Source organism: Symsagittifera roscoffensis, chromosome 2 (assembly GCF_963678635.1).
Source record: "Symsagittifera roscoffensis chromosome 2, txSymRosc1.1, whole genome shotgun sequence".
Lineage (NCBI taxonomy): Eukaryota > Metazoa > Xenacoelomorpha > Acoela > Convolutidae > Symsagittifera > Symsagittifera roscoffensis.
Window position 1 is genome coordinate 67,478,875 of NC_087063.1, and position 16,344 is coordinate 67,495,218.

Sequence of the window (16,344 nt, forward strand, 5' to 3'; positions counted from 1 at the left end):
GTAATGAGTGCTTGTTTTCGAAGCAGTTTACTGATAGATCACTTATTTTTGAAACTTAATCTGTCATCCTAAAGAACGCGCGCACAAATAGAGAGCTCCTGACTGCTGGAAAGTTTCTGATTGAAAACTAAGCCGTTTTGGCTAAAAACAGCACAGCACCATTGATACTCATGTTCATTTATTTTCTTAAATAAAAACTTGAGAGATCAGCACTCACTTATGCTTCATAAGAAAATTAAATACAAAAAAAATTCTTAAATTGTTGGTTATGTCGTTAAAATGGAGAAATTTTCTTTCTGAGGAATCCAATAGCTTTATAATTAAAGGAGAGTCAAATGACACAATTTTGGATTGTAATTAAGAAAAAGACTACGAAGTCGACATACAAAAACAACCATCCATAAGGAAAGAAGATATCTAGTTGGGTTAGAAATAATTAACTTTGTCTTGCTGATAGATGATAATAAAGATAAACAATGATAAACTGTTTGCCCATAGAGGTTCCACTTGACAGGTTTCGTTTTCGGAGACCTCTCAAAGTTGCATCGGCTTCCAACATTTTGCCTAAATTTTTGTAAATTCTTTCTTCTTGTACTGACTGATTCATGCCAATTCAATTACCATTATCATTATAGCGCGGACGTAACACTGCAATTTTGATTGTTATCTGTCTGGTACCTTCTAACAAAGCGTTTGTGATAAATTGGAATAAGATTAGCGAGGACTTCCTTTTCCCTCTTTATGCTCTGTTTAGTGGAGCTTAAAAAATTACTAGCTAAGTTCATCTTGTGTCCATCAAAATTTAATTTTATCCTGGAAAAATTCTGGTCTTGAAAAAAGTTAGGTGTTTGAGAACCATAACTTAGAACTAGAGGATTAATTTCAGCTTTCCAATCATTCTTTTAACATGCTCATTGGAAACATTTTAGCTGGTTATCTTCCATTTCCATCCAACTCAAACGAGCTCCTTACAAACACTTTCGTTTTCACTAATTAACACTTGGAAAAAACTGACATTCTTATTTCCCTGTTTTAGGTTTGTTTTGTATCCTGTGCTTGAGGAGAGAGAAGCAAAGAGACAAGAGCTCGATAATTGTTGAATTCATAAATACTCAACTATCTTGACCTTTAAACGGAAACAAGTCAAACCAGTTTTCGGTAATTATTCCACCAAGAAATGAATCCACCAACAGATAGTGAGCACTAAAATACCCTAAGTACTGTATTCTGTTACCTTTTCACTTTGAAGACGCTTTTAACCGTAATTCCTAGTAAATCTTTTTTTAAAATATATCAAGGCAAATCCCATTAGGCCGATTTTTATATTTAATCACGTTGGAATAATAGGCAAGGTAAAAGCAGACTAATGGTAATATAGATCTACGTTTTTATAAAGAAAAATGTTGAGCTCCTTTGAAGGAAATATTCAAACAATAAAATCAAAAATAATCCGAGAACAATCAGTTTCCTCTAAGGATAGACTTAGTTAATTCTGCTAATACTGGGAGTAATAACTTCGGATAATTGCCCCAATTTTTAGTCTGCATTTTAGTCTTTAATTCCGCATTTGAATCTTTTTGATTGAGCTAGCTTCCTTGAGGAAAAATATTGGAATGGAAAATTAGGTGTTTAATTGCCGCACAAACTTACCATTGACGCAAAACTAAATGGTTAGATTGCTTAACTTCAAAAAGCACGGCCTTCGCCTACCTTTGTTTTGACATTTACTGATTTTTTTAAACAAACTTTTATTATTTATCTGCGTTGTTATTGCCTACACGTCCGTTCACTCTTTTTAATGGATTGAACAATTCCTGCAAAAAGAGGCGAATCTCGCAGCTAATGCTTTTTACTTGTCTTTTATTGACTGGATGGCGCCTCCGGTCTTGGACATAGCGATAGTTGGAGCACCCCGCTGTGGAAAGTCAAGTATTATCAGAGCATTTGATGAGCCCAGCTTCAATCGCCCAATTGAGAGAAACGCGTTGCGGTAAGTTTTCAAACATGAACAAAACTTCTTCTATCACAGCAAAGCTCACAATATTCAAAACTTCACTAGACTTATCATGCAAAGTTTATCTTGTAAAATTTATCATGTAGAAAAAATTTATCACAAAAGTTTTCAGTTTTTTTTTCAAATCAGTCTACCAATCTTTTTAGCAGAGGGAAAGTGCCCACCCACAAACACTTCATGATTATTTTTCACGCTTTTCTATAAAATTTTTTTGCAAACAGACTGGAACATTATGTACTTCTTGCATAGCGTCTTGGAGGATAACCAAAAAGTATGATAAAATATCATTTTTCCCCATATTTTTTGAAAATTTTTATCATTTTTCAAAATCAAAACTATTCTATCGACCTTAAAGGACAGTCGAAACATTCGTAGCAGTCATGATTTGTCCCTGATGCAAGCACTCTTATTTTGCTTTATAATCAAAACTTTTATTCTTGGTGGCTTTTTTTCAAAGGTATTATCGACTTTATATCAAAAAATTTTTTTTTGTCAGATTATCGGCTTTTTGTCTGGGTAAGATTTTAAATCAATTTCCAGGGTTATTATCGATATTTTTTTCAAAAAAAGTGTGTTTAATGCTCTGGAATATGTTTAAAATTCTACCAGAGAAAGTTTAATTGATGTTAAGAACATGGTACGTCTCCAACGTGCTGTTCAAATGCCAACTGTACGAACTGCGAGTATTCGAGCCCAACTCAGCCCAGGATGACTTGAGTGCTTCTGACCTGTACAAGTGGGCCTCCAGGGTCATCGCCAGGACACACGTGAACACAAAGTCCTTCATGCTCGTCTACGATGCATCCAAACCAGTCACATTTCTATATATTCAGTTTTTTCGGTAAGTTAGATTATCGATTGATTATTGATTGATAAATAGATTAATGCTGCAATTTTGCGTGCGATAGAAACAATTTGAAGTGAAAGGATATCGGCTTAATATTAAAGTTTTGCAAGTTTTCAAATTTCGAAATTAACAACAGTAAAACAATTTTTTTAAATGATATTTATCTTGCCTAAGAATTCGGAGAACTAATTTGATTTACAGTTTCGCTATCTCTCAAAAACATCATCAAATACTATTTAGACACTGCGGGCGACTTTTGATAACCGATAACATGAAAATCTTTTTGAGCACCCGGACTTACTTGCTTTTGTTCCTTTTGTAACTTGGCGCCTTTCGATCTGGAAACTTATTAATGCTCTCAACGTCGACTGCTCGACTAGCAGAAAATCTTGACTTTTTGTGTGGTCTGCACGCGGAACGGAGCAGGCGTTCCCTTCTTGTCAATTACGGCGTGTCTTTGCTATTTGTTTGCTTTTGTATGCTATTCGATGCAATTTGCTATAAAAATATTTACTGCTAGTCAAGCTTTGTTTTAGATCGGTGCTTCTCGAAATTGCAAGGACTAACAGTTTTGAGCTCTTCATCTTCATAGTCGGCAACAAAGCCGATCTCCTCCCACCAAGCTCGAGGACGAGCTCTGACAAAGTAGTCCCGAAGTTCCACTCACACGACGGGGTGTTGCGATCAATTAAATCATATGGAAACAAATTTACAAAACATGATCAAATTCTTACCTCAGCTAGATGTAATTGGAAAATTACTGCGCTATTTGAAAAAGCAGTCACACAAGCTGTTGTGCTGACCAATGCTAGCAACGTCCCAAGGACTTTGTCAGAAGTAAGAGTGCGGCTCCAAAGAGGCATATTTAGAACATCGTCGGCACGAAACTCCAAGTATAGCCAGGACTCGACTACGAACTGTAATGAACAAGCAGATACGAAAGAAAAACGAATGAAAAAGTATAGCGAACCAATAGTGACAAGGAAATATGCGCAACACATGCTGAGTTACAGCCCAGAAACCCGACATCTGAAGACCAGTGTCAGCTCGGCCACAGAAATGAGGCGGAAGCTTTCATCTAATCTGTGAAGATGGCTTTAGATCTACTACAAAAAAAACTTTCTTGTTGAGGTGTATAAAATAATGCCCCTGAAATGAAACCATATCGTAAATTGAGTTTAAAAAAACTGAAGTCTTCCTCAGGGATTCGACCCTTTGGTAGAATTTGACGACGTCCATTTTTAATCGACGCAGTCTGTTTTCTAAATGCCCCTTTGGCGCCCATGATAGGTAATAAATTTGAGTTGGAGGCGCTAGCCGCAAAAACACGAATTGTTGTTATTTTTTTTTTAAAATTCGTCAGCGGTCTTAATGAGGTCTTTTTAGTGTTTTGACAGAGCTTGGAGAATCGATTTGTTCGATTTAAAACTTGAAAAGAAAATCTTAGATCCGCCTCTGCATACACACATGAGAGTATTTTTCTGGGAAATTATTCGGCAATCATCTGTGATGAAACTGTTACTCAATCGATTCGCTAAATTTTTCTGACGAGAAGCAATAATCAGCAAATTTAGCCTTGTGAATCTGGATACCGTTACTTTTCTCATTTTTAAAAATATTCTCTCAATTAACTCATAAATAATTATACCATAGATAAAAACATTTGTTCAACCAGTGCAAGCAAATAAACTGCTGGATGCTGGATCAAAATTGTGCGGCCGATTTATCACGTTCTTTACGTAAGTGATAAATACATGCACTTTTTGGTAAGCTTTCTGGGAAGTGTAATGTTGCCTTATCCTCAGGCAACAAGTACAGAGCACGGGAAGCCTCAAAAAGCGTTCCCTAGTTCTAATTCAAAAAATGGTTTTAATCCATGACAGATTGAAAAAGTATTTTCACTGACCGAAATTTGTATACCATTCACAATGACTCATTGTTGCCGCAAAATAGTTTTAAAAGCGAAATCATTTCAAAATATCATTAAACGCGATAGCAAGAAAGTTTCTCAAAACAATGCATTGCAGCTCAAACTTCGAAAAAAAAAGATTGAAAATGAAAAATAATCAACCCCATCAGACGTGAAAAAAAACACTCCAAAAAAACTCTTCACCTTCATTTGTTGAAATCATTACCAGTAGTTTCGTTTTGCATGGCTCTCAAACAACGGCTTTCGTTTATGGTAGAAGAAAACTTCAACTGAATTGTTTTGTTGGTTAAATAGTTCTCCAATAATACCCTTATACACATGAGTTATAGCCCAAGATTGCTGATTCATGATTGCTCAGCAATAGATAATGTTGCTGAAGTAATTACTTGACATCATTCAAAGAAGATACATTTTGTGTCATAATTAGATTTTTGCTACAATAGGAGGCGGTTCGAACTAAAAAATGAGCTCACGCAAAAAAAAATTTAAAAAAAAGTTAATGAGTTTTGCATTAACCTCCGCTAGCTAACATAAGCATCGTAACAATTCAACTTTAAATAGGCTGTATAAGTTAACCAACAAGAGATTGGGCGGTATAGTTTTAAGAAACTTCAAAAGATATAACACAAATATTAGTTAAATTATGAAAACTGTTCACAGGGTAGAAAACGCACTTGGCTTGCACGATCAAAAATAAACAAAAATTGATTTATTCAAATCAACCGATGTGAGTACTGCTCCTGAAAGGCCTCAGTTAGACCAAACCTTCTGAAATCTCTTAAGGAAAACCTGAAATCTCTTATAAACATGACTGTTTCTTTGGATTTTGAAGCATCATCGGACTGTCAGGACTACTCCCTAAGACTAGCAGTCTTGTTTTATTCCAGTGAAACTTTTTCAGCTCTTAGGATCATACAGAAAAATTTGATTTTCTGATATAAGAATTCAGTTTCATAAAAGTCATTTGCATTAAGTAGACTATGATCAGATAAATTTTCAGAAAAAAATTGAACTTGGGAGTTTTCTGAAATGTTTGACAAAAAATAAACAGCACCAAAAGGAAACGTCCAATGGGGTCGAGTTATATATCATATTATAAGGCGTTTTGGTGGTGTTAGAATTCTCCAAGATTCGCTTTGATCACAAGGTCTTAAGTAGGCAGCATAGCCAGAATTTAAGCAGCCTCATTAAAAAAACCTAAGCCACCATTAAGCGAACAACCGAACTGCAATATATACGAACACTCACGATCTTGCCTCAGCAATCAGCACAGAGACAACGCACATTTCGTAAGCAAGCAGAAAAAAATAGCCTTGTAAAAATCCATGTCACAAAATTTGCGACGTCTAATTTAGTGCGAAGATGCACTTCGCAAGACAAAACGCTATAAAAGATGTCTTGGCAATCAACTGTAAAAATCAACATTCGCAGTTTTTGTACCATTCCTAATTACAAATTTAAGAGCGTTTTTTTCTTTAATCTTAGCAAATGAATTTGAATGAAAGTTTAAACCCAGAGGCTGAGCTTCGCACCAATTGCAATACAGAACAAGAAAAAAAATCGGATATGTCGAAAAAACCAGATCTATAATTATAAGGCTAGTTTTCAAGCAAAAACTATTATTATGTGATATTAGGACCGGAAGATAATTTATCAAGCGGTAACGAAGCCGAAAATACTTTGGCATAAACCCTGTAAAAAATCAACAACACTTAAGTTTTATGCAAAGTTAACAAGTCCCCCTCATCCTCAAAAACACATAAATGAAACAATATGAGACAACTAGGCAGATATAATAAACCTTAACCCTACACACTTTTTTCGCTGGTGAAAAGACGCAATATGGGACTGATAAGCCGATATAATATAAGCCGAAATCTATCAAGCTGAAAAAAAAATTGTTGTCATGAAAAACTTGAACTAAATTCTATTAAGATGCTTAGCATTTAGTGCAATCCATTAAGCTGTGGGCAGAAAAAAATGCTTCTATCGACACAACTCGAAATGCGATCACGAAGCCGATGCAAATAAAGCCGAAAACATTTGGGCAAAATAAAATTTTTTAGTGAAAAAAAAACTATTAAAGAAATATGTACGATGTCAAGGTTAAAAAAATTAAAAACAAATTGCAGGGGTAAGTCAGAACACTATAAGCAACTATAGTGCAGAAAAATTAATATTCAAATGAGCGACCTAGTTGGATAGTCAAAACAAAACGGAAACTAAGCCGACAAAAATAAAGCGAAAGCGAAACTTAAAAAAACCCAAAGAAACATCATTTAAAAAAATTTTGAAATTGGAAAAACAGTTATAACGAAAGGATGCACAGTGGAAGTAATAGACCAATGAGCGCAAATAGACACACATACTGCATGCTTTTCGCGTACTGCATGCATACTGCAATCTGTCAACAAAGTTGTGTACGGTAAAAAAAAAGTCTAGTACCCGATAGCAATACCTTTGATAATCGCAAGGGCAAAATATAATATTTTAAACCAGAAAAAACCCATATCTGAGTGTAATCTTTATGAACTTTCCTGAAAAAACTACATTAAACGTTCCCTGAATTTAAAAACAGCTCATCTCAAATATATAGCTTACCAAATTCCCAAAAGGATTGAAAACAAATATTTCCCGAATGACATTATTAAATCCACAACAACCGAAATAATGAAAAAAATCAGAACCAATTATTTTTTTAAACCAAGGAAAATCAGAAAAACTTATATCACGTTGAAGCTCTTCAAAATTCAAGAATATTTTATGATATATAGTTGTTTCACTAGCCTAATTAGAAAATATATCATTAATTTCTCGGGGATTTCAGAAAAATAAAATCCACTTTAGAAGTCAACTTACAATTTTGAACTATACAAATTTCAGTAGCTCAGAGAATGTTCAATAGTGGAGTATTCCTTCCTTTTAACAAAAAAACATGAACTGAATTTAAAAACCAAAATGCCAAAGATCAAATTTGGAGTGATCAAATTTAAAGTTTTTTTCCTGGTAAAAAATCATAACGACCTAATCATGTATCTTCACTACGCTGATCAAAATTTTCTCCACAGCGTATTCGAGAACAAAACTAACAAATCGAAGGAGGTTACTTAATTCAAATATACAAGACACATGTGAAATACTGTACAAATTTACACTATACAATAGCTTCCAGCTTGATGTAAATAAAATTTAGGATTTAAGCTAAGTTTGAGATTTTTCTTCATTGTGAGTCGTGAACACATTTTCCGCAATTTGCCTTTCTGTTTCTGCCAACATTTCTTCAGTCTGAAATGGAGAAAAATAAACATCGTCAAAGTGAATCAAAACTTCTACTTAAGTTGAATAAATTTTGAATGATCTTCGAAATTATAAGAACATCCAGAACGCTAACTAAATATTATTCTAAACATAACCAAAGTTAAATGATTAAATTTAATGTTATCATTTTTGACAGTATCGAACTACTACATGACTCCAAACTAAAAAGAACAACGCCTTAAAAGAAATGTATCATCAAAATAAGCTTTAAGTCGACGAGCCAATTTCTGTTTCCCAATCGCTACGCCGACTGAGCTATCTTACCCATAAGTAAAGTTACTAGGCGACAGAAATTTTAAATTTTCACGCAATGTGATCAATAATCCACTCACGTATTTGCCAATGAGTTTGCTCTCTACTGGGTTTTGTGTCTGAAACAATTCGGGGTATTCCATCAGCAGTTCGTGAGAGGGCGAGTAATGATGTTGCTTCAAAGCTGCCAGATGCGACTGCAGTTCCGGGTTCACCATCCCCAGGGTTTCCGACTTGAAGAAGGTCAGCTCTTGGGCCATGACATCTCGTTCTCGTAAAAGATTATTGTGCTTCACTGCCAAATGTGCAACCTGCAACAGATAACTTGAATTAGAAATACAGGTTATTTAGAATTACTGAAACTTAGAAGGCTACCAATTTTGATCGTTTTTAGATACCAATAGGATCGCTTTAGTTTATTTCAACCTAATTCAGAGTTATTTTTCCAAAGGTAAGCAGCTTAAATTGCTAAATGCAAAACGGCGGGGGAGTTTGCAAGCTTCTAGAATGGCTACCCTAATACTATCTACATTTTTCGGGCGCCTAAATTTTCTTATTTTGGCGCCTAAATAAATCATAGAATGCCAAGCAATACAACTGAACTTTAGTAGCATAACTGAAAAACATAGCAGACGTAGGTTATCGTCGACAACATACCTCGTTCTGTGCGTGAGAAGACGCTGTGGCCATTTTGTTCAGCTGTGTCTTCATCCTATGGTGCATTCTGCCATGTTTGACTGCCTCCCTCTCGAAGTGCTTCACCTGCTTCTGTCTCTTCTTCAGACTAGACACCAACTCCACATTCGCACTCTCCAAATTCTCAACGTCACTTCTGAACAAACGTGGACAGGCGTCCAATTGAAATGCTTGAACTCATGAATGTATAGTATTTTAAGTACCGAAACCTGCCAGGAAAACATTTCAGATATATGTTGGGATGAACAGCATTTTAGGTACATATCATAGAGGAGTAATTTAGATATGATGTCAACTAGTAACGTGATAGAACTCATTGATGCTTGTCTTGGTAATTTTGATCTCGGTGCTTTTCATTCCCTTGAAAATGTATTCAATTTAACCATCCCGGTTCAATAGTACATTAAGTGATACTACTCACTGGTACTTGAAAGAGAGTGTCTGCAGCTGGTCCAGCAGATGTTTGCACTCTGTTTTTAACTTCCCAATCAACACATTCTGAGAAGCCATGAGGTCATCCATATCCTTGCCCACTAAGTCTACACATAAAATAACCAGGAACAGTGAAAATTAAATAGCTCAAGTAATCAAACACGAGCATTTTTGAAAGGAGTGGATTTAAGTTGTGTGGTTTTATGAGTGTTCGGTGATGGGATATTCGGCTCTCACATACCGAACTTGTTCTTCTGTTGACTCATGGTCTGTCGCATGGATTCTTCTCTGTCTTTGGCCTTCTGTAGGAGACCCTGGAAGTGGGTGTCCGATTGCTCTCTCGCCCGCTTAGACTGGAACGCCTATCAAAAAATACCAAAAAAAAAATTGAAATATAGTAAGTAAGTAAACTTAAACGAAGCGGTTACATTCAAGTGGTTACAAAAATGCATGTTTATCTGTTTTTTTTTCAGTAGTCTAAAATTAATTCAAACAACCAACATCATGGCTGATTTTTATTTTTTTTCCACTCTTAGTTAAATTAACATTTCAATCGCTTAACTAACTTACCTCCTTTTCGAGTTTCCCCACATACTCGGTCAGCGTGAACAACTGTTCTTTGCCATCTTTCTCACTTTTCTCGCAAACTGACAATCTCCGTCTCAGCTCATCGATCTCACTTCGCAGAAGATTCATTTCCTGAAAGAGATACACCTCATTAAAGGAACACAAACGAACCAAATCAAAATATTGTTCTGACCACTGAAAGTGAGGAGGGACTATGTCTTCGGGTGTATTTTAATTTTTTTTTTGCATTTTTTCACGCTTAATCAGAAATCCTACAATCATCAGAATGGATAGTAATATAAACATCAGATCAAAAATTAGAATTTGCCAAGTTTGTCGTAGTTTCCAAGCCAAAAGTAGAGGATTATACAGTGAAAATCCCCCCAGCCTATTTTTTCAATTGAAACCTTAATCCCAGATTTCGAAACGAAGGAATTTTTCCCACAAAAACGGTTAAAAAGCCACAACTTGAACTTTCTCAAGTCGATAGCGGTTTCCTTACAAAAAGTGAAGATCCCCAGACCCTGTTTTTTTTTATTTAACCCAGATTTGGGTGAGTATTCTTAGAGAAAAGATCAAAATGTCAAAAAACGGCCTTTTCGAAAGGACGTAACTTTTTAAGTAAAAACTGGGGTTTAGCCTTTTCTGCAGGAAAGTTCCCTATGTCCTGTTCCCTCGACTGAATCCTAACCCCAGATTTGGGAGGTTCGTTTCCGAGAAAAGGGGGAAAATTCTAAGGCCATACATTTTCTAAGGCCATAATTTTTTCTTTAATTAGGGGCGTGCAAAGCAAAAATCTTTCCTAAAAAAACAAAACCCAGACATTTTCATAATACCTGTTTTTATCAAACAGCAGTTTCGAACATAATCGACGTATGCTACCCGGCACATATGCTAATCGCAACGACCTCCTGAGTTTTGTGATGTAATCCATAAAGACATTTGCTTTGAAAAATCCAAAAAGATACCACATGCCAGACAGAAGAAATCCTTATGTCGCATGATTTATTACTTTTGATGGTCTCACCTGTTGTGCTTCTCTTGACTGTTGTCTAAACTGCCGCTTCGTGTTCTCCAGTTCCTGCTTGGCATCATCTCTCTCCACTATTGCAGCTGCAATCTCGGACTTCACACTCTCCGAAACCTAACACACAAACACAGCACAAATTAAATATAATGATGCCAAATTAAATATAATTATAACAATATCGGTGAACTTCAGCATCTTTATCGGTCAAAAATAGCAATATTTAGGTTAACTAGCTTTCGTGAAACTGTTTTTACATGCTGAAATGAGCTTATGCGAATTCATCTTGAAAAGCAAAACGAGTATATAAAGATTAGTTCGTTGACTGAAAAGGACATTGCCAACAAAGTGACATCAATTATACATCAGGTAAACAGCCAAGATGACATAACTCCTTGTCAAATCATCGGTGGATGCATGAAGCTGATATGTGAAGCTTTGATAAAAAGAAACAAAATAAAAAATTAAAACTATTTTATACTTCTGGTCTATAAATCACAGGAAAATCATGTCTTTGTGAAGGTTTAGGAGCCGGAGCTTAAATTTATTGTTTAATTGAGAATATATTAAAATAGGCGGTGATATTGATAAAAGCACATGTTGATTTAAAAAAAAACATCTCAGATTATACTAAAACCTCTGAATTTGAAAAAAAAGAAAAGGGCTTCTCAAATCATACAAAGGGAGTATTACATCTGGAGCACATTAAATACTCTGCTGTTACCTTGTTGACATTGAAATAGCTGTCTTCTACATCTCTTTTGGCCTTCTCAAGTTGCTTCCTCATCTCATTTTTCTCCCTCTCCGCCTTCTCCAGCGCCACCTTCACCGACGCCTCATCGTCTATCAACGTCGCAATCTAGAAAAGAATATATTACTTCACTCTCATATCACCATGTAAGATGAAACGCATCTTTCTCATATGAGAGGCTTTTGATTATGGTAAACCGACCTCTTGATCAAAATTCAGTGAAGGATATGTTTACCTCATTAGACTCCAAATACCCTTGCAGACTAAAATTATGTTATTCAAATCTTTGGTTTTTATAACATTTCTTTAATATCTTCCTTTGAGCCAAATACCAAAAACAAAACAAACAGACAAAAAAATTGGGCATCAAATTCGCTTCTGCAGGGAAAAAATGATCCAGTACGTGACTAACTACTTAAATGCAAATCTCTAGACGCAAATAAGCTATATGACTTAATTCAAACTTGAATCTCTTTTAAAATGCTTCAATGAACAAATACCCTCTAAAAGAAAGAAAAAGTCAAACTGACTTTTCTTCAAATGCACGATATTATATGTACACATCCAATAAAAAAGTACTGCAAAGAATAGGCAGATGTCACTGACTTCAATTTTTTTAGCTGAAAAAACTTAACTTTCGAGCTTCCAAACAAATGGCCTGAAGGCTCTTTCAAGGTATTTTAAGATACATTTAAATTACCACTTTTTGATAGATTAGCCTGATTCAAAAAAATAAATAAATAGGCAATTTTTTTATTCTGCTGAGAAATCTTAACACAGAGGCGAAGCTGAGCTTCGCAATAGTCGCGATACAAAACAAGAAAGCCGCTAAGTCGGAAAAAAATCAAAAATTGTCGAAAAAACTAGATCTATCAAAATGAAATATTAAATCACACTCACTTCCAAAACATACAACTATATTTGCTCCTCAATTGAAACAATACGAGGTCACTAAGCCGAAATAATATAGGCCGAAACCTATTAGGCCGGAAAAACCTTTAAAGAAGCCGGAAAAAAATTAAAATACGAATCATAAAAAGTTATTAAGTCCTCCTCGCCCTCAAAACACACACACACACAAAACTTTTCCGCTAGTCAAAAGACGCAATATGAGGCAATTAAGCTGATTTTATTTAGGCCGAAACTAATCAAGCAGAATAAAAAAGAAAAGAATATTGTCATGAAAATCTATCAACTCTAGCATTTTGTGCAATCCAGAGGGGAGTATTAAATTATGTTTTCCTTTTAACTAATGAAAAAATGGTCACTAAACCAATAAAAATTTAGCCGAAACTATTTGGTCAGAATAAAATTTTAAAGCGAAAATATACGCAGTCAAGGTTAGTAAAATTACAAATAATATTAAAAAACCAAAAAACACTACAAGCAACTATAAAGTAACTTGCGTACAGCAAAAAAATGCAATTCTACGATGTGGCAACTAAGCCGACACAACATGCAGACAAATAATACGCCGACAATTTTTTTTGAAACCGAATATTTACCGTTTGAAAAAAAAACAGGTCTGTTAGATTCGAACCCAAGACCTTTGCCGTCCCAGGCGTATACGCTACCTCCAGACAAAGCGCGTCAGAGACGCAAAGAAACATGAATTTATAATAGACTTAGTCTAAATTTGCCATTTCGCATAATCTGTGAAAGTTATTTACGGGAAAAAGTTTTGTACCCAATTGCAATACCCTTGCTTAATGATAAAAATAAAATCCACTTTCGAAACAAATTTTTTCACTTCTCTTCGCGTCAAATACGCTTTCGTAATTGGAGAGCTCAACTTCCTTTTCTTATACAGCGATTGAGTTTCTAAAAAATATCAAAATTCAAACCGCAAAAAAAAATCAAATTTGACTTGATCAACTAATACACTTCCTTAGCACTTCGCAAAAAGCGAGAAAATCGCAAAAAGTAGCTCTAAAAAGCCAAAAACAAAGTGAAAAAGGCTTCCAAAAACTTATGCTATGTGCCAAAATCAACCCTCTTACTTGACAGGAGTCTGAAGTTCTGGCATGTGAGCCACGATCGCTTGAAAACTTTCCATCTCAAGCTACCAATGAAGCAGCTACAGTTATAATATTGCCAATGTTATTCAGCGCAAGTTCCACCAAATGAAAATAGAACTAATTCAATGCGCCGAAACTGAACCATGAACATGTAGATTAGGAGGCTCATGTCCTCGCATCTTTGCCACGGTCGCTTGAAAAAAACTAGGGCCCACTAAAGTTGAAGATATCCGATGGAGAATTTTACAAAATAAACCGGCGTGCATTGAGTTAATCGTTTGCGAAAAGAACCGGCGTGCATTCAATTAATCGAAGTGTCAACAAATCACCAGATCAGTAAACCGACTTACGTGATAAATATTCAATATATTCAATTGTAGAATGAAAGATTTATAGAATCAATTTACCTTGGGCTAGAACTATATTTATCAATCTGTGGCAAGAATTCTCTATTTTCTTTGGTAATTTGTGGTTTGTGTCAAAAATTTGTCATATTGTACAAATCTCTATCGTAATGTCATATGATTACATAAACAAGTGATTACAAATTTGGGTGTACTCATCTGATCTGCACGTTTTTGATACATCGATTTACTGACCTACCAGCAAACGTTAAAATGCGAAAGGTTAAATGTAGTTTTAAAAAATTGGACAACGAGAAAATGTGTAGCTGATTAAGAAGAAAAAGCTTTCACAGGATAGATAATTAAAACATCCGAATTCGATTGATTTCCGAAATTCAGAATTGCCACAGCCGTTTTTGTGAGATTGAAGTCTTTGTGAGAGTCTTTAGGTCATTAAGTTCATAGCGATTTCCGTAGAAAACAAAAGAAGAAATAATTGAAGCAGGGTTTATCTTTACAGTTTTTTCCTGTACCAATCTGTTAAATTTGGCTGGATTTGTTACCGTAGCTCGCGAGAAATCAAAAGAATCCAAAAATGAAAATTTCAAAAAGCAGACTTTTACTAAGTCTAACTTTACTTTCCTAAGTAAAAAAATTAGGGTGTAGACGCTATGCAGTGAAAAATCTGTCAACTGAGTCCGTAATCCAAAATTTGAGAGGTTAGTTTTCAAGAAAGCTCAAAAACGGTCAAAATTTCAATATTGGGATTTTTTCCGTGGCCAAATACTTCAAAAATGGGTCCAAAAATTTCTTATATCTATACCTGATTGCTTACCATAACTGGGAAACTCCTTTTATGCAAAAGATACCCCCCTACAATTTGCTTTTCGATTTAACCCTTAATCTCAGATTTGGAACCGTAGTTCTCCAGAAAACAAAAGTTTCCAGCAAACGGTCAACATTCAAAACGCGGACTATTTTTTGAATCTGACTTCGCTAAAATAAGGACGTATTGACTACGCAGAAAAATTGCGAGCACCTGTTCCTTCGATTGAACAATAAATCTCAGATTTGGCAGGGCACTTTTCGAAAATCGGTCAAAACTTTAAAATCAGACAATTTCTATGGCTATAACTTTTTCCACAAAACATAGGGCGCAGCTATTTATGCGAGGAGGATTCTTCACAGCAGTTCTTAGGATTGAACATTTGATCTTGGATTTTTGCAGGGTGTGCAAGAAAACGCTTTTTCCAAGATACGATCAAAATTTGGACATGTTCGAAGGCCATAACTGTTTTTCTTTAAAAACAAGGACGCAGCAACTAAGCAGTGGATATCTCCAGACTATGTTTTGGTGATTGAACTCCTCATCTCTGAGTTCAACGGGGAATTATTGAGAAAATGAAAGACGTGAAAAAATAGGCCAAAAATACCCCTCCCACTTAAAGTTTCGAAGGCCGTCGGGTAAAAAAAGTTTGCCCAACATGCATGCAGCACACGGGCGAGTAGCCTAGGTTGGGAAAAAGGTGACCTCGTAGTACCACACAATGCTCTGCTATCTACGGGAACCGGTCTACAGTCCTTGAGCATCCAAGCCGACAGCCCTATACAATTTTGCTAATAACGCTTATGAGGCGAATGTGCTTACTGAACGAAACACTATCCACTCATAAAGTGGAAAGATACGCTATTTTCTGCAGAAAAAGTGCAACTAAAATGAGCGCTATTTTATGCGATTTGGATTTTAAAAGTAGACTCGTAAGATAACCTTATTCTTGCAAGCTCGCTTGTGTAAGAAGAATAAACATAGAACAATGAGTTTTTTGAAGGAAGGAGTGAAATGACATCCCCAATTTCTGAGAGCGTATTCCGAGCATATTTTTAAATATATGGCAAAATTGGTAATTTTTTTTTCAATTTTGATTACGTTTTTTGTCAAAATATTAGGTAACCTAATGGTTAATTGAAATTACATAGTTGCAAAACAATTCAGTAGAGTCAGCAAAAACTTTAAGAATACGTATACCTCGTGCATTTTTCGTTTTAAACTGAGGCGAAGTTGCAATTAACACGCACAAACAAAAAAAGGCAAAAAAGATTCTTAACAGATAACTTCAAGAATGTTAGCCTTGAAACGATGGAAAGTAA

General features: G+C 35.3%; 2 protein-coding genes across 2 annotated transcripts in view; one reads left to right on the forward strand and one right to left on the reverse strand.

The window, feature by feature from the left end:
• Positions 1 to 1,119: 1,119 nt before the first annotated feature.
• On the forward strand, positions 1,120 to 4,005 carry LOC134840316 (ras-like protein family member 10A). Its single transcript, XM_063856078.1, has 3 exons — positions 1,120 to 1,990; positions 2,646 to 2,855; positions 3,398 to 4,005. The coding sequence occupies exons 1-3, from the start codon at positions 1,872 to 1,874 to the stop codon at positions 3,948 to 3,950; spliced, it is 882 nt and encodes a 293-aa protein (XP_063712148.1). The 5' UTR covers positions 1,120 to 1,871; the 3' UTR covers positions 3,951 to 4,005.
• A 3,876-nt stretch (positions 4,006 to 7,881) lies between these two features.
• Positions 7,882 to 16,344, reverse strand: part of LOC134840249 (serologically defined colon cancer antigen 8 homolog) — a 143,294-nt gene continuing 134,831 nt past the window's right edge. The window contains exons 11-18 of the mRNA XM_063855996.1: positions 11,808 to 11,942; positions 11,084 to 11,200; positions 10,060 to 10,188; positions 9,731 to 9,851; positions 9,479 to 9,596; positions 9,019 to 9,193; positions 8,442 to 8,672; positions 7,882 to 8,076 (exon numbers count right to left, since the gene is read on the reverse strand). Of these exons, the coding sequence (XP_063712066.1) occupies positions 7,993 to 8,076; positions 8,442 to 8,672; positions 9,019 to 9,193; positions 9,479 to 9,596; positions 9,731 to 9,851; positions 10,060 to 10,188; positions 11,084 to 11,200; positions 11,808 to 11,942 (1,110 nt within the window). The 3' untranslated portion in view covers positions 7,882 to 7,992. The remainder of the gene's footprint in view (positions 8,077 to 8,441; positions 8,673 to 9,018; positions 9,194 to 9,478; positions 9,597 to 9,730; positions 9,852 to 10,059; positions 10,189 to 11,083; positions 11,201 to 11,807; positions 11,943 to 16,344) is intronic.